The sequence below is a fragment of the Dipodomys spectabilis genome, unplaced genomic scaffold (genome assembly GCF_019054845.1).
Source record: "Dipodomys spectabilis isolate Male_0828 unplaced genomic scaffold, ASM1905484v1 ptg000017l, whole genome shotgun sequence".
Classification (NCBI taxonomy): Eukaryota; Metazoa; Chordata; class Mammalia; order Rodentia; family Heteromyidae; genus Dipodomys; species Dipodomys spectabilis.
The window spans coordinates 21,031,908-21,054,720 of NW_024870694.1; the positions used below are offsets into that span (position 1 = coordinate 21,031,908).

The 22,813-nt window shown below is 48.4% G+C and overlaps 1 protein-coding gene across 2 annotated transcripts; it reads right to left on the reverse strand.

Moving 5' to 3' along the window:
- Positions 1-709: 709 nt before the first annotated feature.
- On the reverse strand, positions 710-18,728 carry Ece2 (endothelin converting enzyme 2). 2 transcript variants are annotated; one of them, XM_042667763.1, is made up of 19 exons: positions 18,693-18,728; positions 18,355-18,441; positions 17,875-18,010; positions 17,450-17,665; positions 16,916-17,040; positions 16,663-16,809; positions 16,452-16,517; positions 8,985-9,173; positions 8,184-8,326; positions 7,720-7,834; positions 5,870-5,980; positions 3,758-3,856; positions 3,585-3,662; positions 2,983-3,086; positions 2,692-2,802; positions 2,493-2,560; positions 2,114-2,304; positions 1,904-1,999; positions 710-1,289 (listed from the first exon to the last, which is right to left on the reverse strand). In XM_042667763.1, the coding sequence occupies exons 1-19, from the start codon at positions 18,726-18,728 to the stop codon at positions 1,113-1,115; spliced, it is 2,295 nt and encodes a 764-aa protein (XP_042523697.1). In that variant the 3' UTR covers positions 710-1,112. The 2 variants fall into 2 exon arrangements, with proteins under 2 accessions (XP_042523697.1, XP_042523705.1); XM_042667771.1 differs by lacking the exon at positions 18,355-18,441.
- Between the last annotated feature and the right edge of the window lie 4,085 nt (positions 18,729-22,813).

The window sequence follows — 22,813 nt, forward strand, 5'->3', positions numbered from 1 at the left end:
AACTGAGCCATGCCTCTAACCCCCAGAGTCTCATGTAGCAGTGGAGGACTTGCCTCCACTGCAAGGTGAGAACCACACATCTTCTAAGCTGATCCGACCTAGAATTTACTCACATTTAGTGTGAGGCCAACTGCATGCACTAGTGGAGGAGAGCTAACAATCCTTCTAGCAATCGAGCACATTCCTGAGAATGTGCTCTGCCCAACCACAGTGAACAATATCCATTCCTCTATCCCCTACCTCCTTGTCTACCTGCTCAGGGCTTCAAACAGTCCCCTGACTCTGATGAGTAAATGAGTGTCTGGAAGAATGCCAGACACATGCAGTTTCTCAATAAAATATTGGTGGGATGAGTAAATGAATAAATGAAAGCAAGATTGAAGGAAGAGACAGGCTGACTGATGCGTGTCTATTTATTGGCATACAGTCCTACAGGGCTGAGACCACACCCTCCCACCCTCTTCCCTGTAAAAATATACTCTGTCCTTCCATCTGTCCTTCTGCCTTCTTGGTTGGTTTAGGGACAATCAGTTACCCTTAAGACTTGTATCCTGAAATATAGAAACCAGCTTCCCCTTTCATCCCAATGAAATGGGGCATCAGCCCATGGCCTTCTGCGAGCTAAGAGCCAAGCACAGCCATTTGCCTATTGAGTGGGGAGCAGAAGAACTAGGAGCAGCAGCACACGGAGTGGGCGACAGCCCCAAGGTTGGGGCTGAAAGGAACTGAGCCCACTCCAACCCAGGCACAGCAAACCTGGGGAACAGCTAGGAGGCACAGTCCCGGGCCTGGAGTGGGGCGGGCCCATCAGGACCTTCAGCCCTCAAGCTCATTAACCTGGGGACCAAAAGAGGCAGACTCCTTCCTTTAGGAACGGTGCCCACATCTCCATCTCCTCCAGGCAGGGTGACATGGAAAGATGTCACAGTGAATGGTGGGGGCTCTGCTGGAGGCAGGGTCACTCCCAAAGCAGAGGCACAATGTGGTGGTTGATGGGGGACTACTCTTGTCACCTAGGGTTATGACAGGGCTGGACCCAGCCCAGCTCCTACTTGCTTTTCCTAACCTAGAAGTCCCAGGCCCTGGCGATAGCCAGCCATTTCTTCCCAAGTCTACCACACCTCACACAGCTGCCCTGGGTTCATGGGGGAGCCGACAGGGCAGCCGAAGTGCCGCAGGAAGTCACGGGAGTTGGAGAGAGTGCCCAGCACTCGGAAGCGGGCAGGGCTGTGGGGGTCGGTCACCAGCCCCTCGTGAGAGCTCTCTGGTGTGCGGACCGAGCACCACACCTGCAGGCCAGGATAGACATGGCGACATATGGTGTCTGGTATGCAGCTGGGCCATAGCCTGGGCTACAGCAGAGCCATCTCCAGGATACAAACCACCACTGGCCCAGCCCTCCACCCAGGAGACCTCAGGGGTAATTATGGGGCTTAGCCAGCCTCTCACTCCAAGGAGAGGCACATTCCCTCCCTCCCATCCCTGGACGGTCAGGTCAGTGCGGACATGGCTGAGAGAAACATACTGTCCTTCAAGGCCCCTGCTGCAGTGCAAAGTACCCAAAGGAGACCTGTTTGAATCCTCGCTCTACCTCTAGTTTGATTCCTGGTTGGTCCTACAAGGCCATTTTGTATCCCCCAGCTTTAGTTTCTACCTCTACAACCCCACACAGGAAGACAGAGAGGATCCGTGTGGGCTGCCACTCCCACCCCTGCTCAAGTGAGCAGTTCTGCATTTGAGGTCTGTCAAATCCTACCAAGGTGTTCTCCTTTCCCAGGCCCTGGACACAAGCCTTCTCCACCCCAACTTCAGCCCCATTTCCCAGCTCCTTTCTTGTGTAACTGACTTCATGATATGCCCTGAAGGGAGAAGGGTACACCCCAGTTCTTCCAGGGGGCAGTACCTGGGCAAATCCTACAAAGAAGAGTTGGTGGTTGGTGAGCCCCACGGCGGGCAGCTGCTGCTCCTCCCCATGCTTCCTCAGCCATGCTTTGTAAGCCTGCGGGAGGGAGAAAGTGGGTAGCAAGTCCCTCCCCCAGGCCTGCCACTCCCCCCACACCCTTCCACTCACACCCACAGGCCTTGGCCACTGGAGGCCCACCAGGCCACTCACATTGTAAGCAGCCTTAAGCCCCCCGTTGTCAGCGATGTTCTCCCCCAGCGTCTGGCGGCCATTGAGCCTTTCCCCATTGACCTGGTACTGGTTGTACTGTTCCTCCATGCAGGCAGTGTGGTTCTGGAAGGCTGCTAGGGACTCATTCTGCCACCAGGGCCGCAGGTTTCCTTCCTTGTCATACTCACGCCCTGAGGAAAACTCACCTTTGCACCCCACCAATATAGTTCTCCTCTTTGAGGGCAAAGAGTACCCCCACCAGACCTGGTCCACAGATTCCAGGCCCTTAGAGCCCCTAGGGCCTGCCCCCAATATCCCAAGGCCTTGCAGGAGCCACTGGAAATTCTAGGCTGGAGGAGACAACTCCATGGGCCCCTACCTTGGTCATCAAAGGCATGTGTCAACTCATGGCCCATTACCACGCCAATGCCACCAAAGTTCAGGGCCCTGGTAGATGAGGAATGCTGAATGAGGACACAGTAGGGGGACTTGTGTATCATCCTTCCCCTTTCAGTTGTGCTCCCAGCTCACCCACAGGCCCAGGCCCTGACACCCAGCCCCTCCTGCCTCAGACACACTTGGGGTGGTGGCGGGCATAGAAAGGGGCCTGCAGGATGCCAGCAGGGAAGACTATTTCATTCTTGGTTGGAAGGTAGTAGGCATTCACTGTCTGGGGGGTCATGCTCCACCTGGAAGAAAGAGGGAGAGGCTGAGTTCTTGGATTCTCTCGATGCCCCCCACCTAGCAGCCCAATGGTACGCTGCTTCTCAAGAGCCTTGTGCCACCCCTTGGAAACATCCACCCCTCCCTTTCCCTTTCACCCCATCCTTCCCCCTGGTGCCCTCAAATCTGTGGTCTTCTATTCTCACTGGTCACGGCTGGGAGGCTTGCGGAGCTGGTCAGCCATCACCTTAGCAGAGAAGTTATATAAATTCAACATGTTTTGAAAGAAGGAGTCTTCAGAAACTTCATACTATGAGAATGTTGAGAAATAGAGAGCAAGTAAGAACATGTTGGAGAAGATAATAGTCCCCAACTTGGTTACTAATTAGCATCTCCTAGCCTCAGTTTACTCAACTATAAAACAGGAGTCAAGTAGCTCATAGATAATTGCCAATGTTTATGCTACAGGTGTGTTTTTTTTTTCCAACCTCTGAGGTAGATTACTAGTACGATCTCCATTTTACAGATGAAGAAACTTATCCAAGGTTAGAGTTGATCAGGATAGATATAATTTAACTCAGGCTTGACTCCAAATCCCTACTAGCTCATTAACACTATGTTTTACTGCCATCTAGGTACAGAGGCTGGCATGAGTCAACACTGAAGCAATATTGGTTGTTTATATCTGCCTCTAACAAAAACCAACAAGCAGTTCCTTCCCTCCCACTGTTTAAGCCCCAGCTATGGAAACCTGGGGCCAGTGCCTTCTCTGGGGCTGAAAGTCAGTGCTATGTGCACAGGTACTCACCCCATCGTACACATCATCTAGCTCTTTGGGCTCTAGGATGAAGTCCGGGAAACCAATCATATCATAGATAGCATCTGCCTGAAGAGACCCAGGGTTATAGGTTTCCCTACTCAGTTCCCAGCAAAACTGTATCTTCAATCCCTACCTCAAGATGGTGCTCCAACTCCACTCACTTTCTCCTTGGCTGCCTCCCTGGTTTTCTCATCCATCCAAACCAGCTGTCCCAGGGCCTCCTCAAAAGCAGACCGGATTTCACTGATCATGCCTTCTGCCTGGATGGGAAAGATACAAGTCAGCCTCCGCGTGCACTTAATGCATCCCTGCTTGGTCATCCACCCCAGGATGCTATCCCTGCCCCTCCATTAAGCTGTGGAATGTCCATTCACTGCTCATGGAATGTCATGAAGAAAGTCTGAACATTCCAGGAATGAGAAGAACACATCATACTTGAAGGTGTTAGCATTGTAGATAGCTTTGTTTTCCTACTTAAACATTTTAACTGGACATAATTAATACTATCGTTTAATATAGTACACTGATTTTTTATTTGATATATTTTTAAAATTATCTTTAGTTGTATAAAGGAGTTTCAGTTCAACATGTCAGTTTATGAATACAGTGAATCTTGAGACACGTCACTGTGTAACCTTGGCTGTCCTCACTCATAATCTTGCTGACTTAGACTCCTAACTGTTAGATTACAAGTGTGTTCCATTATGCCCAGCTAGTTTATTGCCCTTGGGCTTGAACTTGGCCTAAGCACTATCCCAGAGCTATTTGGCTCAAGGCTAGTACTCTACTTGAGCCACACAGCTCCATTTCCAGCTTTTTGGTGGTTAATTGGAGGTAAGAGTTTCAGGGACTTTTATGCCTGGCTGGCTTTAACCACAATCCTCAGATCTCATCCTCCTAAGAATGCAGGATTACAGGTATGAGCCACCAGCACCCAGCTCAATTTATATTTCCTATGTCGTGTGTGTGCATATGTGTGTGTGTGTGTGTGTGTGTGTGTGTGTGTGTGTGTGTGTGTGTGTTGGTACTAGAGCTCAAACTCAAGGCTTCACTCCCTTATCATTTTTACTTCTGACTGGAGCTCAACCACTTGAACCATGCCTTCAATGCTGGCTTTTTGATGGTTAATTGGAGGAAAGGATCTCTCAGATTTGTCAGCTCAGGTTGGCTTTGGACTGCTATCCTCAAATCTCAGCCTCCTAAGTAACTAAGATTACAGGAATGAGCACTCAGCACCCAGACTAAAGTTGTTTTATTTCCCACAATTATAAACAATACTGCCACAAACATCCATATGGATAATACCTTAATCAAATACATCATCATCTCCTATCAGATTAGTATTATTTTCTAGTTGTATGGTAATATAAACTCTTTTTTTGTTGTTGTTGTTGGTCGTGGGGCCTGAATTCTGGGCCTGGGCGCTGTCCCTGAGCTCTTTAGTTCAAGGCTAGTACTACCACTTGAGCCACAGTGCCACTTCTGGCCTTTTCTGCTTATGTGGTGCTGAGGAATCGAACCTGGAGCTTCATGCATGCAAGGCAAGCACTCTACCACTGAGCCACCTTTCCAGCCATAAACTCAATTTTAAGATTCAAAAAATAGCCAGGTACCAGTGGCTCATGCTTATAATCCCAGGTACTCAGGAGACTGAGATCTGAGGATCATAGTTGAAAGCAAGCCTGGGCAAGAAAGTCCATGAGACTATTATCTCCAATTAACTACCAAAAAAGCCAGAAGTAGAGGTATGGCGAAAAAGCTCAGGGACAATACCCAGGCCCTAAATTCAAGCCCAGAATAGGAACAAATAGATACAAAAATACAGAAAACTATTAAAAACAACAATAAAATCTCTCTCCCTCTCCTCTCCCTCCCTTCCTCCCCTTCTCTCTCCTCTCTCTCTTTGTGCCAGTCCAGGGGCTTGAACTCAGGGTCTGGGTACTGTCCCTGAGCTTCTTTTTTGTTCAAGGTGCTCTACCACTTGAGCAACAGCTCTATTTCCAGTGGTTAATTGGAGATAAGAGTCTCATAGACTTTCTTGCCTGGACTGGCTTTGAACCAAGATCCTCAGATCTCAGCTTCCTAAGTAGCTAGGATTAAAGGCATGAACCACCAATGCCCAATCTATAAAAATCTCTTAATTCCACAATCCAAGCAACCACTTTTCATTTGTTTATGAATTTCCTCCTATTTTTTCTATACACACACACACACATATACAGTGAATTTTAAACAAAGCAAAAGACAATACTGGAAGAAGCCTACAGACTCACAATTTCCTTGCTTTGTCGGTCAAATGTAGCCTTCACAAACAGGGAGCCCAAGGCAAAGCCAAGAGCATCATCTGTGTTGGAGATACAGGTCTGCCATCTTGGTGTACAGGACTGTAAAGGACAAAGGACCTAGAGTTTGCTCTGAGGGCCCTTCTCAGCTCTAGACAACAGAAGCTTGGGCTTCCCCCTAAGTCTCAGGAAGAATAATGGAAAATATCTCAAACTACTCCAACCCCAGCAGCAAAACCTCAACAGGAGCACATCTGCTACCTACTAAATTCTCAGCACTCTCCTCTAATGTTTCTGAGAGGTCACATTGGAGTTCAAAAGTTTCTTTTACTGTGTGCCAGTAGCTCACACCTGTAATCCTAGCTACTCAGGAGGCTGAGCTCTGAGAATAGCAGTTCAAAGCCAGCCCAGGCAGGAAAGTCCATGAGACTCTTATCTCCAACAAACCATTCATAAAACAGGAAGTGGCGCTGTGGCTCAAGTGGTAGAGCGCTAGCCTTGAGCTGAAGAGCTGAGGGACAGTACCCAGGCCCAGAGTTCAAGCTCCGAGACCAACCAAAAAAAAAAGTTTCTTTATTTAGGTCCACAATTCTGGCTTAAATCCAGCCTATTTCTCATGCCAAAAACCTGGGCGTTATCCAAGCTTCCTCCATCCTCCATCACCTAGCCTCTACTGGCTTGTCTTCATGTCTCTTCTATCATTTCTTGCCTGAAGAAGCCAGACACCTTGTCAGATGTCTGTCTCATCTCCCTTCCTCCCAGGGCACTCCCCTCCATTATCTATTTGGATGTCCAAAAGGCTGTGTTTCCATGGTTACTGCCATGCGTCTCCTCTATGGAGGACTCAACAACAGTCTTCTTCTTTTTATTTTTTTTTTTGGGGGGGGTGTTGGTCATGGGGCTTGAACTCTGGGCTTGAGTGCTGTCCTTGTGCTCTTCAGCTCAAGGCGAGCGCTCTACCACTTGAGCCACAGTGTAACTTCCGGTTTTCTAGTGTTTTATTGGCGATAAGAGTCTTACAGACTTTACTGTCCGGGCTGGCTTCGAACCTCTATCCTCAGATCTCAGCCTACTGAGTAGCTAGGATTACAGGCGTGAGCCACAGGCGCCCAGCAACAACAGTTTTCTTAACAGAAGACAGGTCCCTTCATAAATGGCCCATGCCCACCTGTGTATATCCAACTTCTGTTGTCCTGTTCTCAAGCTCCTACCAGAACATGTACAAACCCATCATGTCCTATTCCTATGGCCTCTGGGAATTTGCACCTCTTGTTTCTGATAGTGCCTGGAATGACACTATCACAAACTCTTTCTTCAAAAGACACTTACTTCTTTTGAAGGAAAGCTCTCCTACTGCTTCCCCTATGCTCCCCAGGTAGAGTGCTGCCCTACTCTTCCCGATAGCACAAAGAAGATGTTTGATTTATTGTGAATCAAATTACACTCCAAATGTAATATGTTTTGAAGTGTACTGTCCTTATTTAAAGAGCATCCTGAGACAAACAACAGCATTTATTCGTCTTCATCCTCATCATCAAAGCTGAGTTACTAGACCATGAAGAAGGTAAGTGCTTCACTTATGTTAATCCAGTAAATCCTAATGACTGCCCTGCAATTATTCCTGCTTTATAGCCTAGGAAATGGAAAGACAGAGAAACTCAGTGACATGCCCCAGGTCCTGCAGGTTAAAAATGGAGGTGTTAGGAACTCAGGACAGCTTCCTATCAAACTCTGCTCCACACCAGGCCTCTGCACCCCATGAGGCAAATGTACCTGACACACTGTAGGTGTTTAGCAACCCTAGGTAGGCATAAAGCAGGGAGCAGAAGCAGAGAGCCCACCTTCTTGGTGCCATACAGGCTCTCCAGCAGCTTCTCTTGTGCGGATTCAAAACGTCGATCCAGGCTCGAGGTGGTCTTCTGAACCAAGTTCCAGATCAGGTAATTGTTCAAGATACTGGCATCCATACAAGAAAATAAGGAAAGGGCATCTGGGATACCTTTCCCTGCCTCCAACCAGTGCCCAAGAATGTGCAGGAGTCCTGAGAGGAACCTGTGAGAGCTATTCTAGAAGTCCCTGTCTCAACCCTGGGACCACACACCTGCCCGCAGACTTCAGTCAACTTGGAACAAGATGTAGGAATGGAAGTCACAGCCTAGAGGAAGAGCCTACAGACATTCATAGATATTGGAAAGGTCCAGGGGTTTATCAAATGCCACTCTGTCTGAATGCACATGACCCCCAACAGCAATCTCCAAGAGCCCTGAGCCCCACCCTCTGCACCTTGGACTCCCCTCCACTCCACCTCGGTTCCGTGCAGTTGATGAGATCTGACACCTGCCGTAAGTAATTTGTCCCATATACCACCACAGGCTCAGAGTCACCCAATTCCAAAGGTGACAGCAAGAAAGACAGGAACTCAAGCCAATCTATGGAGGGTGCCAGAGCCTGAGAAAGAAAAAGAAAAGTCTCAGACTTCTTCCTCTGTCCCTTCTTCTCCCAACAGACCCCTCCCGCCATGATGCTGTAGCCTGGGAGTTCTTCCCATTGCCATGGCAACAGTGACTGGCTGCTTGGCCGATTTTTCCTGCAATAATCCCTTTTCCAGGCTTGAGCGCCCTTCAGTCTGGGAGCCCAACCACATACTATACAAGGAAAACCAGCATGTGTGATATTCAGCTGGGACACAGATATTCAATATTTTCATAACAGTTGATAAAATACCACTCCCACAATGCCTTGCACATGCTTGGCTTCTCCAGAACTGCTCCTTCCCTAACCTTTCCATAATCCAACACCAAAAGGGCTCACATGGTAGGGATCTGAGGGAGATTCAGACACATGTATTCTTGTTGTTTTGTGGACATCTTATCCCAGTTTCTAAAATGTAACACAATTTCTCCATGGGTCTCTCTACGCAACCAAAAAAAGACCAAAGGATGGTCTTGAGAGAGGTGGCTTAAAATGATGACCTTTTTTCTTTCCAGATAACAACTGCACCTGGGAAGCAGGGGAATCAAGACAGACTAGTTGACTGTGAAAAATAGAAGGGAAAGCCGGCAGTCTTGCCAGAGGCTAGCCCCTCCCAATACCCTTCCTGCCCCACCTGCAGCTCCGCGATGCTCATCTTGTGATAGATCTTCTCCTCATCTCGCCGCTGGTCCTGAGGCACTGTAATGTTGGCCAGTTGTATCTCCAACTCTAGCACGTGCTGCATCTGTTCCCGGGTGGAGGCTGGCTGTCCACCCAGCAGCATTCCCAACTCCTCCATGTAGTTCAGGTAGGCAGTGAGCACCTGTGAAACCCCCAGTTATCCTCAGAGCCAGCAAGAAGTCTTGCCCAAAGCTGGAATCTGTTCGGTCCATTCTCTCTGTCTCTTTCTCTGTCTCTGTCTGTCTGTCTGTCTGTCTCTCTCTCTCCTATCTCTCTCTTACTTTTGTTTTTCTGTCAAGGGGCTTGAAGTCAGGGCCTGGGCACTGGCTCTGAACTTTTTTGCTCAAAGATAGTGCTCTACCACTTATGGCAAAGCTCCACTTCTGATTTTTTGGAAGTTTTTGGGAAATAAGTCTCATGGACTTTCCTGCCTAGGCTGGCTTTGAACCACGATCCTCATATTTCACCCTTCGGAGAAATTAGGGTTACAGGCATGAGCCAGCAGTGCTCGCCTCCATTATCTCTTCTACATTATGTTACTGATGGAAGCCTTCCTGCTGTGACCTTGTGTCATTTCTGATACCATGCTTATCACTGTCTGCTCTGTCTTGCTTATTAACCTATGTACCTGCATGTCATCGACTTCCCTGCAGAAGAGTGTTGTTCAAATTACTGCTGCTATCCATCACCATATCCAACAACAGGGCTAAACACAGAATTGGCTTTGCCACATGGATGGTCTATTTCCTATACTGCTTTGTCTTCTCATTTTTTTTGGGTGGGGGGGAGTCTGGTCATGAGGCCTGAACTCTGGGCCTGGGCGCTGTCCCTCAGCTCTTCAGCTCAAGGCTAGCGCTCTACCACTTGACGCTCTACCACTTGAGCCACAGCGCCACTTCCGGCTTTTTTCTTTTTCTTTTTGCTTATGTGGTGCTGAGGAATCGAACCCAGGGCCTCCCACATGCAAGGCAGGCGCTCTACCACTGAGCCACCTTCCCAGCCCGTCTTCCCATTTTTTAAGGGCCCTTTGGTTGTCCCACTCCATCAGTGACCACATGCCTTCACTTGAACAGCTGACTGGACCCCTAAGGGAATCTGGCCCCTGGCAGCCTCAAATCTCTTCTACTTTTCATCCTCCAGACCTCAAACTTGCTGCTTCACACACACACACACACACACACACACACACACACACACACACACACACACACACACACACACACACACACACACACACACACACACACACACACACACACACCCCATAGATTTAAGTTCCATTTTACCTAGAAGAATAAGCTTTGGAAGGTGACATGACTTGACTTCTCTCACAAACTTCGCTCACATGGCAGATTCAGAATGTGGCTCAGGCTGAAAACTGCTAGGTCCAGAGCAATCATCTTGCCTGTACCCAGCTGGCCCTAGAGCTACATGAGCACAGGGGCTGGTTGCTTTGCCCTCACCCCTGTTGTCTCAGGCTCAAGCACATTGTCTGTCATAGAGTATGTTCTCAGTAAATACTGGCTGATGGAAGGGAGAAAAAGGCACAAACAGACCATCAACACTGCTCAGCACCAACTCTTGTGGCCCTCTTTTCAGAGATCACCTCCCACTTTTTTTTTTTTTTTTAAGACATGATCTCATCATGTCACTCAGGTTGACATTCAATTCATTAGCCTTTCCTAAGTGCTGGAATTATAGGTATGTGCAACCATGCCTGGTTTTACTCTCTACTCTTTGTGTGTGTGTCCTAGGCCTGAGGTTTGAATTCAGGGCCTGGGCACTGTCTCTGAACGTTTTTGCTCAAGGATAGTGTTCTACTACTTGAGCTACAGCTCCACTTCCAGCTTTTTTTGGAGATAAGAGTCTCAGACTTTCCTGCCTGGGCTATCTTTGAACTGTGATGTTCAGATCTCAGCCTCCTGAGTAGCTAGGATTTCAGGCATGAGCTACTAGCAATTGACAGCCTATTCTGTGTGTTATGTATATGGGCCAGTTCTAGGGATTACAGGTATGTGCAACTATGCCTGATTTTATTGTTCACTCTTCTTTGTGTGTATACTAGTCCTGGGGCTTGAACTCAGGGCCTGGGCACTGTCCCAGAGCCTTTTACTCTAAGCTAGCATTCTTTTCTTATTTTTCTGTCAGTCGTGGGTCTTGAACTCTGGGCCTGGGTGCTGTCCCTCAGCTCTTCAACTCAAGGCTAGTGCTCTACCAATTGATCCACAGCACCACTTCTGGTTTTCTGGTGGTTTATTGGAGATAAGAGTCTCACAGACTCTCCTGCCCAGGCTGACTTTGAACCATGATCCTCAGATCTCAGCCTCCTGAGTAGCTAGGATTATCGGTGTGAGCCACTAGCACTGGGCCCGAGGCAGCATTCTACTACTTGAGCCACAGCTCCACCTCTGGCTTTTTTTTTTTTTTGGGGGGGGGGGGGGGGTAGTTTATTAGAGATAATTGTCTCCTGGACTTTCCTGGCCCCAAACTACAATCCTCAGATCTCAGCCTCCTGAGTAGCTCAGATTACAGGCGTGAGCCACTGGTGTCTATCTCACACTGGTGTCTATTCTTCACCTGAAGCACCATCCTGGGCTCTCTTAATTGCTAAAGGCCATTTCTTCTTCTACTTCATTGAAAAGTTTTAGAACTACGTATATCCATTCTCTTTACTGCAAAATTTCTCCTTTTCTCTGTCTCTTCCTTACTGCTCCTCTTTCTTTTTTTTATTGTGAAAATACGGTACAGAGGGGTTACAATTACACGGGCAAGATAATGAGTACATTTCTTATCAAGCATTGTAGCTTCCTCCTTTGTTTCCCCTTCTCATCCCTTCCCATCCTCCCCCTCCCCACCTCCCTGCTCCTCTTTCTTGATAGTAGCAGAGGAAGAGGTCTGAGTATCAATCCCAGTTACCCTAGATTTTAAGGGGGATCTCATACGTTCTCCCATTACACCTCTCTCTCTACTATGCCCTTACTCTCAATATAAGACTTTGTTTTTGCTGGGTTGCAGTGTCTCACGCCTATAATCCTAGCTACTCAGAAGATCTTTGGATAGCAGTTCAAAGCCAGCCTGGGCAGGAAAATCCTTGAGGCTCTTTTTTTTTTTTTTTTTTGTCGGCCGTGGGGCTTGAACTCTGGGCCTGGGCGCTGTCCCTCAGCTCTTCAGCTCAAGGCGAGCGCTCTACCACTTGAGCTACAGCGCCACTTCCGGTTTTCTGGTGGTTTATTGGAGATAGGAGTCTCACGGTCTTTCCTGCCCGGGCTGGCTTTGAACCGCGATCCTCAGATCTCAGCCTCCTGAGTAGCTAGGATTACAGGCGTGAGCCACCAGCGCCCGGCTCCTTGAGGCTCTTATCTCCAATAAACCACTCAGAAAATTGGAAGTGGCACTGTGGCTCAAGTGGTAGAATACTTGCTTTGGGCTGAAGAGCTGAGGGAGAGTGCCCAGGCCAAGTTCAAGCCCCAAGACCGACAAAAAAGACTTCGTTTTCATCATATTTTTTCCCATTTGTGGAATCTAGGTTTTAATGACATACCTATATTACATACACACACACACATACACACACACACACACACAGAACTTGATAGTTATGGGATTGTTTGGAGGTACAAAGAGGTTAGGAGAGAAGGAAAGAAAATAATACGGGCTGGGAATGTGGTTTGGTGGTAAAGTGCTTGCCTTGCATTCATGAAGCCCTGGGTTCCATTCCTCAGTACCACATAAACACAAAAAGCCAGAAGTGGCGCTACGGCTCAAGTAGTAGAAGTTCAGAGACAGTGCCCAGGCCCCTGAGTTCAAGCCCCAGGACTGGCAAAAAAAAAAAAAAAGAATAGAGAATGAATAATATCAAAACACAATGTGCCTTAGTATGAAGACATTAAGATATCTCATTGAAAGTGAGACATTGGTGACTCATGCCTGTAATTCTATCTACTCAGGAGGCTGAAATCTGAGGACCGCAGTTCCTAGCTAGCCCAGGCAGAAAAGTCCAGGAGACCCTTATCTCCAATAACAAACAGAAAACCGGAAGTAGTGGTGTAGCTCTAAGTGGTAGAGTGCTAGCCTTGAGCAAAAAAGCTCAGGGACAGTACTTGGGCCCCAACTTCAAGCCCCACAACTGACTCCCCCTTCCCCCCAAAAAGTAAATCTCACTGAAAGCTGTTTAAAAAAAAAAAAAAAAAAGGAAATGGAGCCTGGCACCTTGCTCACGCCTGTCATCCTAGCTACTCAGGAGGCTGAGGTCTGAGGGTGATGGTTCAAAGCCAGCCCGGGAAGGAACGTCCGTGAGAGTCTTATCTCTAATATACTATTCAGAAAAGTCCAGAAGTTAAGCTGTGGAACACTAGCACTGAACAGAAAGACGCTCAAGGACGGTGCCCAGGCCCTGAGTTCAAGCCTCAGGACCAGCATAAAACAAAAACAAAACACCAAAAAGGATGTGGGAGTATGGGAAAAGAAATCCATAGAGGTGGTTATTGTGATTAAAATATAAGTACATGTGAAATACAGTAAAACTCTTCAGTAAGAATTAATATACACCAAGAGAAATGAATTTAAATGTAGTGAAACGGGGTCTGTTGATGAGGGGAAAGGGTGAATGAGAGTGAATGTGGTCAAAGTACTTTATATGCATTATGGAAATAAAACAATAAGACCTATTAAAATTGTTTTAAGACCCCTCCCCCACAGTATAACCCCTGCTTTCACTATATTTGATGTCGGTATAATTTGTGGAGGAGATGGGGAAAAACAAGTCGTTTAAGGATACAGGTGGACCCGTTGCAACAATGAGAAGTACAAGTTGTCACGTCGAAAACGAACTTTACAACTTTGGTGTGGGGGGGGGGGGGGATTGGGGGGGATTAGGGGGGGCTGGGGGAGGCTGGGAAGGGATGTGAAGGGTAAACAAAGGAGGAGGCTGCAATGCTTGATAAGAAATGTAAGCCGAGCGCTGGTGGCTCACGCCTGTAATCCTAGCTACTGAGGAGGCTGAGATCTGAGAATCGCGGTTCAAAGCCAGCCCGGGCAGGAGAGAGCTTGAGACTCCTATCTCCAATAAACCAGAAAACCAGAAGTGGCACTGTAGCTCAAGTGGTAGAGCGCTCGCCTTGAGCTGAAGAGCTGAGGGACAGCGCCCAGGTCCAGAGTTCAAGCCCCATGACTGACCAAAAAAAAAAAAAAAGAAATGTACTCATTATCTTGCCCATGTAATTGTAACCCCTCTGTACAGTATGTTCACAAAAAATAAAAATAAAAAAATAAAAAAAATTGTTTTAAGAAATGGGAGGGTGGGGCTGGGAATGTGGCTTAGTGGTAGAGTGCTTCCCTAGCATGCATGAAGCCCTGGGTTCAATTCCTCAGTACTACATTAACAGAAAAGGCCGGAAGTAGGCTGGGCGCCGGTGGCTCACACCTGTAATCCTAGCTACTCAGTAGGCTGAGATCTGAGGATCACAGTTCAAAGCCAGCCAGGGCAGGAAAGTCCGTGAGACTTTTATCGCCAATAAAAACCACTAGAAAACCAGAAGTGGCGCTGTGGCTCAAGTGGCAGAGCACTTGCCTTGAGCTGAAGAGTGCAGGGACAGTGCCCAGGCCCTAAATTCAAGCCCCAGAACTGGCAAAAAAAAAAAAAAAAAGGTGGGAGGGAATATGCCCAGTGGCCCATGCCTTTAATCTTAAACTACACAAGAGACTGAAATCTGAGGATCTAGGTTTGAAACCAGCCCAGGCAAAACAGTCTGTGAGACTTTTATCTCCAATTTATTACTCAAAGCCAAAATGAAACTGTAGCTTCAGTGGTAGAACACTAGCCTTGACTGGAAAAGCTCAAAGTGAGCACCCAAGTTCTGAATTCAAGCCCCAGGATCAGCACAAAAGGAAGAAGGGCAGGGAAGGAGAGGGGAAGGGAAGGGAGCAGAAGGAAGGGGAGGGAAGGGAAGAGAGAGAATAAGGGAGAGAATAAGAGAGAGAATAAGGGAGCTGGCTTTGAACTGTGATCCTCAGGTCTCAGCCTCCTGAGTAGCTAGGATGACAGGCGTGAGCCTCTTCTTTCTAATGTTCCCCTGATACTTCCTCACCTAGGCTCTCGCCAACTCAGAGCTGAAGTGCTGCAAAGATGCTTGCCTCATCTCCAGGCTTCTTGCCTCTACTCAACCTCAGCCTAACTGGCTTCCCTAAGCACTGCTCACTATGTCATTTCCCCCCTGCCCTGAAGCATGTGAGAAATTTCTGGAGAATACAGAATAGTCCCGACCCTCCTTCCAACCTCCTATCTGAACTAGTGTCATAGCTTGCCACCTGGACCCCTTCTCATGATCCAAATAAATCTACTCCCCCACACTTTTGTTTAAGTTGTTCTCCCCAACCTAATATGCTCCTATGTCTTCTACAAGGCCCAGCTCAAATTCAGCTCTTTAGGAAATGTCCTCTGAGTCCTTCAGACTCTCTTTAGAGTCTTTGCTCAGCTATCTGGGTCCACAAACCCATCATCATTGACAATGGCTCTGACACTAGCATCTCAGAATTCTCCATCATATCTGACATGCCATAGGTGCTCATAAAACATGTGCCTGGGGTGAGAGTTCAAACATAATGGGAGTAGTACTGGCCCAGCACACATGAGGCCCTGAGTCTAATCCCTAGCACCACCAAGAGAAATTTTAAAAGGGGCTGGGAGAGCTGTGCACTGGGGGCTCATATCTGTAATCCTAGCTACCCAAGAGTCTGAAATCTGAGGATTATAATTTGAATCCAGCCCAGGCAGAAAAGTCATGAAACTCTTATCTCCAACTAAAAAGCACCCAAAAAGCCAGAAGTGGAGCTGTGGCTGAAGTGGTAGAACACTAGTCTTGAGCAGAAAAGCTCAGCAACAGTGCCCAGGCCCTGTGTTCATACTCCAAGACTGGTACAAAAAAAGGAGGTGCTGGGAATGCAGCTCAGTTGTGGAAAACTTTTGTGGTACACACCAGGCCCTGGATTCAATCCCCATCACTACAAAAAGTTTAGCTTTTTAATGTTTCCTGAAAGAATAATAGAATGGCTTGGGTTCTGGTGGCTCACACCTGTAATCCTAGCTACTCAGGAGACTGAGATATGAGTATTGTGGTTCAAAGCCAGGCAGGCAGAAAAGTCCCCGTGAGACTCTTATCTCTAATTAACCACTCAAACCAGAAGTAGAGCTGTGGCTAAAAGTGGTAGAACTCTAGCCTTAAGCAAAGAGTTCAGGGACAGCACCCAGGCCATGAGTTAAGGCCCCACAACTGTCAGAAAAAGTATCATGAATAAGAGGAATGAAGGGAGGGAGAGAGGAGGAAAGGGAGAAAGGAAGATCAGCTCACTGAGCAAAGAGAAAAGTACGTGAGTATCAGCCCATTGAGGAAGGGCTGGGATGGGTTCTGAAGAGACTCCTTACTTTCTCGTTGGCAGTTCTATTTAAGTAGTAATCTCGAGATGGCAGAAAGAGTCCAGATTGGTCCACCTGCAAGAGCACAGGAATAAAACAGTTCCCCTCGCTTCTAGAACATGGACCCATGTGCACAATGAGAGGCCCATCCCAGCCTATCACTGGGAAGGGGAGCCTGGGTTCAGCAAAACATCCATGAGCCCCTCCTCACCCTTCCCACCTGGATGACATTGCTGTTGGAACTTTTAGAATCAGCACTGATGTAGACAGTGAAGAACGGAGTGGCTCTGTAGGTCCCCGCTACTGCCTTCAGCACCTCCATGAAGTTGTACTGCTCCCAGGGCCCCGTAATGTTCCAACCACCAATCTGAGCAGAGATAGTAAATGAAGCCTCTGGCACCGGTCTCCCAAAGTTTTCTTGGACCATGTCCTTTCCCTCCTTCTCCCCTCTGTCCACAATCCCAACCCAGAACCTTGTCAATGAGGTCTCGAAGAGGCTGGGCTCCTAGCTCCTCAATGCGTTCCACCTGTAGACAGGACAGGTAGAAGCGCTGGGTCTTCCTCTCAGCTTCACTGCTAGAGTTGAAGGTGGTATTCTCTACAAAGTATAACACAGGATCCACATAGCGATTAGATAACCATTACCAGTTTAGCGGGAGACCCTGGTATTTGCTTGGTCCTCCTCCTTGCCCTTTCTATAAGTAGTCCTATTTCTGCAGACCCAACAAGACTAGCACAGAAAATTGTGGCTTTTCCTCATCTGTAGAAACCAAGGTTCCTGGTGCTTACATCTCAACCATACAGAGAGGAGCACGCCTCCATTATTCCCAGAGGTCTAACTCTCAAATCCATCTGCAGTTCTCAAAGCCCTCTGCTGTCTGCATGCCCTCCTTCAAGAGTTTTCACAGAATCATCTATTCACTTAATCACTCATAGACATTTACTGAGTACCTACTAAGTGCAGAGCCCATGCTGGATAACCAAGCCTCTTTGACAGCCTCACTCACCAAGCAGGTGCTTCAGCACGGCCTGGTTCTGGTCCCAGAGGCTGTTGAAGGTGTTCCAGCGAGAACGCCCATCAGGCAGGGGGTTCCTTCGAATCCAGCCTCCACAGGAGAACTGGTAAAAGTCCTCACAGGGGCTTACCCCTCGATCCAGAGACTCCAGGATTTTTCCAGCCACTCGAATGCAGGCCTCTGTGAGGCAGGTGCTGTGAGATGGGTCTGTGGCAGGGAGCATATGGAGGGCTAGGAGATTGTCAGCTTATGAGAGGCAATCTCTTTGGAAGGACCATGAGGACAGGAAAATGAGAAGGCTGGCTCCTTCCAGAGAAAATCTGAGAGGCCCCTCGGCCTCCTGACCCCCCCCCCCCCCGCCCCCCCCCCACCCCGCCCCAGCTATAAGGACTGGTGACAGTTGTGAGCCCTCCTACCTCTGTGATACTGAATCCCCAGGGCCACCAGGCAGCCCAGAAGCAGCGTAGCCAGCAGTAGAGAAACACCTGCCAAGATCAGCTCCAGCCTTGTGTGCCGGCCAAAGAGTTGTCTTGTCCTCTTCCGGAATCCCACCTGGGGAACACCGGGAAAGAGAGCAAAAAGCGGTGGAGCTACAGGACAGGGATCCAAGATGACAGAAATGCTTTCAAACAGCGAAGGCACTGCCAGTTAACACAGCCAAGGAGCAAAGGGGCTAATGGGGTTAACCTTGGGCCCAGGGGCAACAAGGTGGGTGGACTTGAGCCCTAGCCTGTTTATGCAACGTCACGGCTTAGATCGCCTCAGCGCAGAGCCCAGCGATGGAGCCAGAGGAGGGCAGGGGACGCCCTGAACAGCCCAGAGCTCCTAGTTTTGTCAGACATCCTGCTGGCGCTGGGGCCTGGTGAGAAAGGAGGGAGCCCTCCCCCCTTGCCCACCTCCATGACGTCCGGCGAGGCCCCGCCCTCCACGGGGGTCTCGGAGGCGTCCTCATCCCGGAGCGAGGCGCGTCTGTACTCCACCATCTGCCGGACAGTCCGAGGCGCCAGTCCCGGTCGGGCCGAGGGGGCTGCGCGCCCAGGGCCGCCCCGGCCCCTCGCCCTGCGGGCCTCCCGCCCGCCGGGGCCGCCCCCTCGCACCTGCCGGGCGCTTGGGCCTGGGGATCCTCAGACCCCCCGAAGGTCCGTACGAAGCCCACCACCTCGGCGAATCCGGTGCCCGGCGCCGCCCCCTCCCCACAGCCCTCTCTCCCGGGGCCCGGGGGCCCCCCACTCACGGTGCCGCCGCCCAGCTCCCGCAGCGCGACGCTCATGGCAGAGTCGGGCCGGGCGGTGCCTCAGAGCTCCCGGTGGCTGACCCTCGCCGGGGTTGAGGCCCCCGGCACCCGCCCGGCCCCGCCGCCCGCCATCGCAGCCGCTGCCGCAGCCCCCCGCTCGGCCCCCGCCCGCCGAGTCCCCCCTCCCCGCGGCGCCGCGTCCGGGGGTGGGAGCGGGGGAGGGGCGGAGCCCGGCGGCGCCCTCCCCGCACCCGGGCCGGCGATCGCGGCCTTCCAGCCACCCTGGAGCCCCCATCGCGCTGTGCAGTCGGCTCCCCATCTCCCGAGGGTCTTCTGCGATCGTCCACCATTCCCTTCCTCTGAGCCAGGTTCAACGCCTGCCAGCATTCGTTGGCCCAGTTCTCCAAATTGCAGCCCCTCTCCAACCCCTTCAGACGCCTTGGAGAAACCACGACCCCGTCAGGAACATTTCCTCCCCCCCACCCCCACCCCGGCAGACCCCGGGTACACAGGCTGGTCGCTTTCTACATCGAATGCGCGCACACTCACACTCACAATGTATACACAACACACACCAGAGACAAAGTACACTATCCCTGGGTACACACGCAACCAGCACAACCAAGAACAGGGGTGTCACACACTACACACACAGGCCATACGGATGTCACTCTTACATGTCGCTTCAAGACAGCACTTCTACTCTCCAACATAATTGCTGTCATCAGATCATCTCATAAAGGGAGGGTTACAGATGGTGACAAATTGGCAGGGAAAAAAACAGCCATGCACAGATATTTAAAGAAAAGACGTGCTAACACTTCTAACTTGGAGAAAGCAAACGATTTCATTTGGGAGGTTTACAAGGGGGAAAAAATAACACCAAGCAATATTTAACTGAAACGCAATAGTGTGGCATCCATGCATCTGCCATCTGCCTTCCATATTGTCATTTCTTAATCAGGCAGGGTGTTGCAGTCTGCTGCACTGAAGAGTGCCGTATGTATTTTACAACGAGAGGGGGGAGAGGGAGGGAGAATATGACTCATTCTCACCCCCTCACCTCCAAAGAAAATATGAATTTGGCCTCAGGAGGCTTGAAGTGGTGGCAAATACATAATCCATTTCATGACTCCCACTCCAATTCTCTGACATCTTGCTGCAAGTGGTTCCGGCATGGAATAATCTTATGGCAGAGAAAGGATGGATGAGAAATGGAGATGAGCCTTTCTTAGGCAGTTTTTCACCCTAAAATTACACATTCTCAAGTAGAAGATAGTATAGTGTCACTACTAAGATGATAAATTGTGAATCCTGACTCAGTTTCACCATCTGTAAAATGAAAATAAGTATAATACCTACTTCAACGGGTGATTCTAAGAATGAAATGAAAACAAATATTTGTAAACTGCTCAGAACAATGCCTGGCACATAAAAGGTGTTTATTTTGATTTTATTTTTATTATTATCATTCAAACTTTATAGCTAGAAACTAGAATTGTAAAGCTGGTGGCTACTCAGAGACACAGCATGAAGATCGTGAATGTGAGGCCAGCCAGGGAAAGTTAGGGAGACCCTATCCCCCCTTAAAAAAATACTGCTGGGCACTCACTCCTGTAGGCCTAACTACTCAGCAGGCTGAGATTGAAAGATCAAGCCAGCCCTAGCAGAAAAATCCACGAGCTACTAATGTCCAGTCTTACAGTTCATTCTTTTTTTTTGGGGGGGGGGGTCCAGTCGTGGGGCCTGAACTCTGGACCTGGGCGCTGTCGCTCAGCTCTTCAGCTCAAGGCTAGTGCTCTACCACTTGAGCCACAGCGCCACTTCCGGCTTTTTTCTTATGTGGTGCTGAGGAACCGAACCCAGGGACTCGAGCATGCAAGGCAAGTGCTCTACCACTGAGCCACCTTCTCAGCCCTTACAGGGCATTCTTAAATTCATAAGTACAATGGAAAATATATAAGCACATTTTATTTTATCATGATGATAAAATAAACATCAGTGCTCAGCATTGTCAAAAATGGGGAATATAGGCACTCTCATATTTATAGTAGTTTATAAATTGGTGCATTTTTGCAATAGGAATCAACAGGTATCAAAGTGTGAACATTCTGACCCAGAAAGTCTACTTCTAGGAAACTGTATCAGGAAATAATCATTGTCTAAAGGATGGTTGAGTATCGGTTAGTTTTTGCTCCCTAACAGGCACTACCAAATTTTGTGGCTTAAAAACAAACATTTACCTCCTTTCCTTTCCTTTCCTTTCTTTGTGCCTGTACTGGAGCCTGGGCACTGTCCCTGAACTCTTGAGCTCAAGGCTGGCATTCTACCACTGGTATTTTGTAGTTAAGTGGAGATAAAAGTCTCCCAGAATTTTCCTGGCTTTGAACTGTGATCCTCAAATTTCAGCCTCCTGAGTAGCTAGGATTACAGGAGTGAGCCACCGCTGTAAACACTTAACACCTTCCATGTTCTGTGGGTTGACTAGGTGCTTATTCCAGACAAAGGTAGCTCAGCAGGAGCTGGATGGTCTAGGGTGACCTAAATTGGCTTCATTTGCATTGGGCTTCAGCTAGGATGACTGAACCCTATCTCTAAGTAGTTTCTTCTCTTCTAAGAAGTGAGCCATGACTTTTTCATGGTCTTAGGATTCTTAGCAACAAAAAATGAGTGCATACCCCAACACACCAACATCTTTTAAGCTTTGGCTTTATCACATTTGCTAGTGTCCCTTTTTATTTTGGTAAAAAAAAAAAAAAAAAAAAAAAAAACCCTCAAACTCATAATCTGACACTCTCATTTTTATTGACTGGCACTCTATCACCTGATCCATGTCCCTACTGGGCAAAGCAAGTCACACAGTCAGACTCAAGATTCAGGAGTTGGAAATTTGTGTGTGTGTGTGTGTGTGTGTGTGAGAGAGAGAGAGAGAGAGAGAGAGAGAGAGAGAGAATCATTTTATATAACCCAATAACCCAAACTGGCCTTCTGCCTCAGCTTTCCAAATACTGGAATTACATTCTATCACCTGATCCATGTCCCTACTGGGCAGAGCAAGTCACACAGTCAGACTCAAGATTCAGGAGTTGGAAATTTGTGTGTGTGTGTGTGTGTGTGTGTGTGTATGTGTGTGTGTGTGTGTGTGTGAGAGAGAGAGAGAGAGAAATCATTTTATATAACCCAATAACCCAAACTGGCCTTCTGCCTCAGCTTTCCAAATACTGGAATTACAGATATGGGCTACCAGACCTAGTTTAGAATTTTCTTTTCTTTCTTTCTTTTTTCGTGATGGTACTAAGGCTTGAACTCAGAGACTGGGCACTATCCCTTAGCTTTTTTGTTCAATGCTTAGCACTCTATCCCTTTAATCACAGCTCCACTTCTGGCTTATTCTTTTATTTTGTGATTAATTGAAAATAAGAATCTATGGACTTTTTTTTTTTTTTTTTTGCCCTGGCTGGCTTTGAATCACAATTCTCAGATCTCAGCCTCATGAGTAACTAGGATTTACAGGTATGAGCCACCAATACTTGGGTTAAAATTAACTTTTTCTTTTTGTTAGTTGTAGGGCTTGAACTCTGGGCCTGGCCGCTGTCCCTGAGCTCTTCAGCTCAAGGCCAGTGCTCTACCACTTGAGCCACAGTGCCACTTCTGGTTTTCTGGTGGTTAATTGGAGATAAGAGTGTCGTGGACTTTCCTGCCCAGGCTGGCTTTGAACCATGATCCTCAGATCTCAGCCTCCTGAGTAGCTAGGATTACAGGCATGAGCCATTGGTGCTTGGCTACAGTTAATTTCTTGATTGAAGGAACTATGAAATATTGTGGATATTTTTCCAAAACATTTGTTCATTATAGCACTATTCATAATCCAACAAAAAATAAGGACAAGAAAATTCAGCTGGGTGCCAGTGGCTCACGCCTGGACTCCTAGCTACTCGAGGTTGAGATCTGAGGATGGCGGTTCAAAGCCAGCCCAGTCAGGAAAGGCTATGAGACTCTTATCTCCAATAAAGCACCAGAAAACCCAAAGTGGTGCTGTGGCTCAAGTGGTAGAGCACTGGCCTTGAGTTGAAGAGCTGAGGGACAGTGCCCAGGCCCAGAGTTCAAGACCCATGACCGAC

Coding starts and splice junctions, on each gene's coding strand:
- Ece2 (XM_042667763.1), bottom strand. CDS start 18,728: ATGAGCGTCGCGCTGCGGGAGCTGGGCGGCGGCACC. Junction 18,442..18,692: donor GGGAGCTGGGCGGCGGCACC/GTGAGTGGGGGG, acceptor ACTGTCCGGCAG/ATGGTGGAGTACAGACGCGC. Junction 2,305..2,492: donor ACATGCCTTTGATGACCAAG/GTAGGGGCCCAT, acceptor AGTTTTCCTCAG/GGCGTGAGTATGACAAGGAA.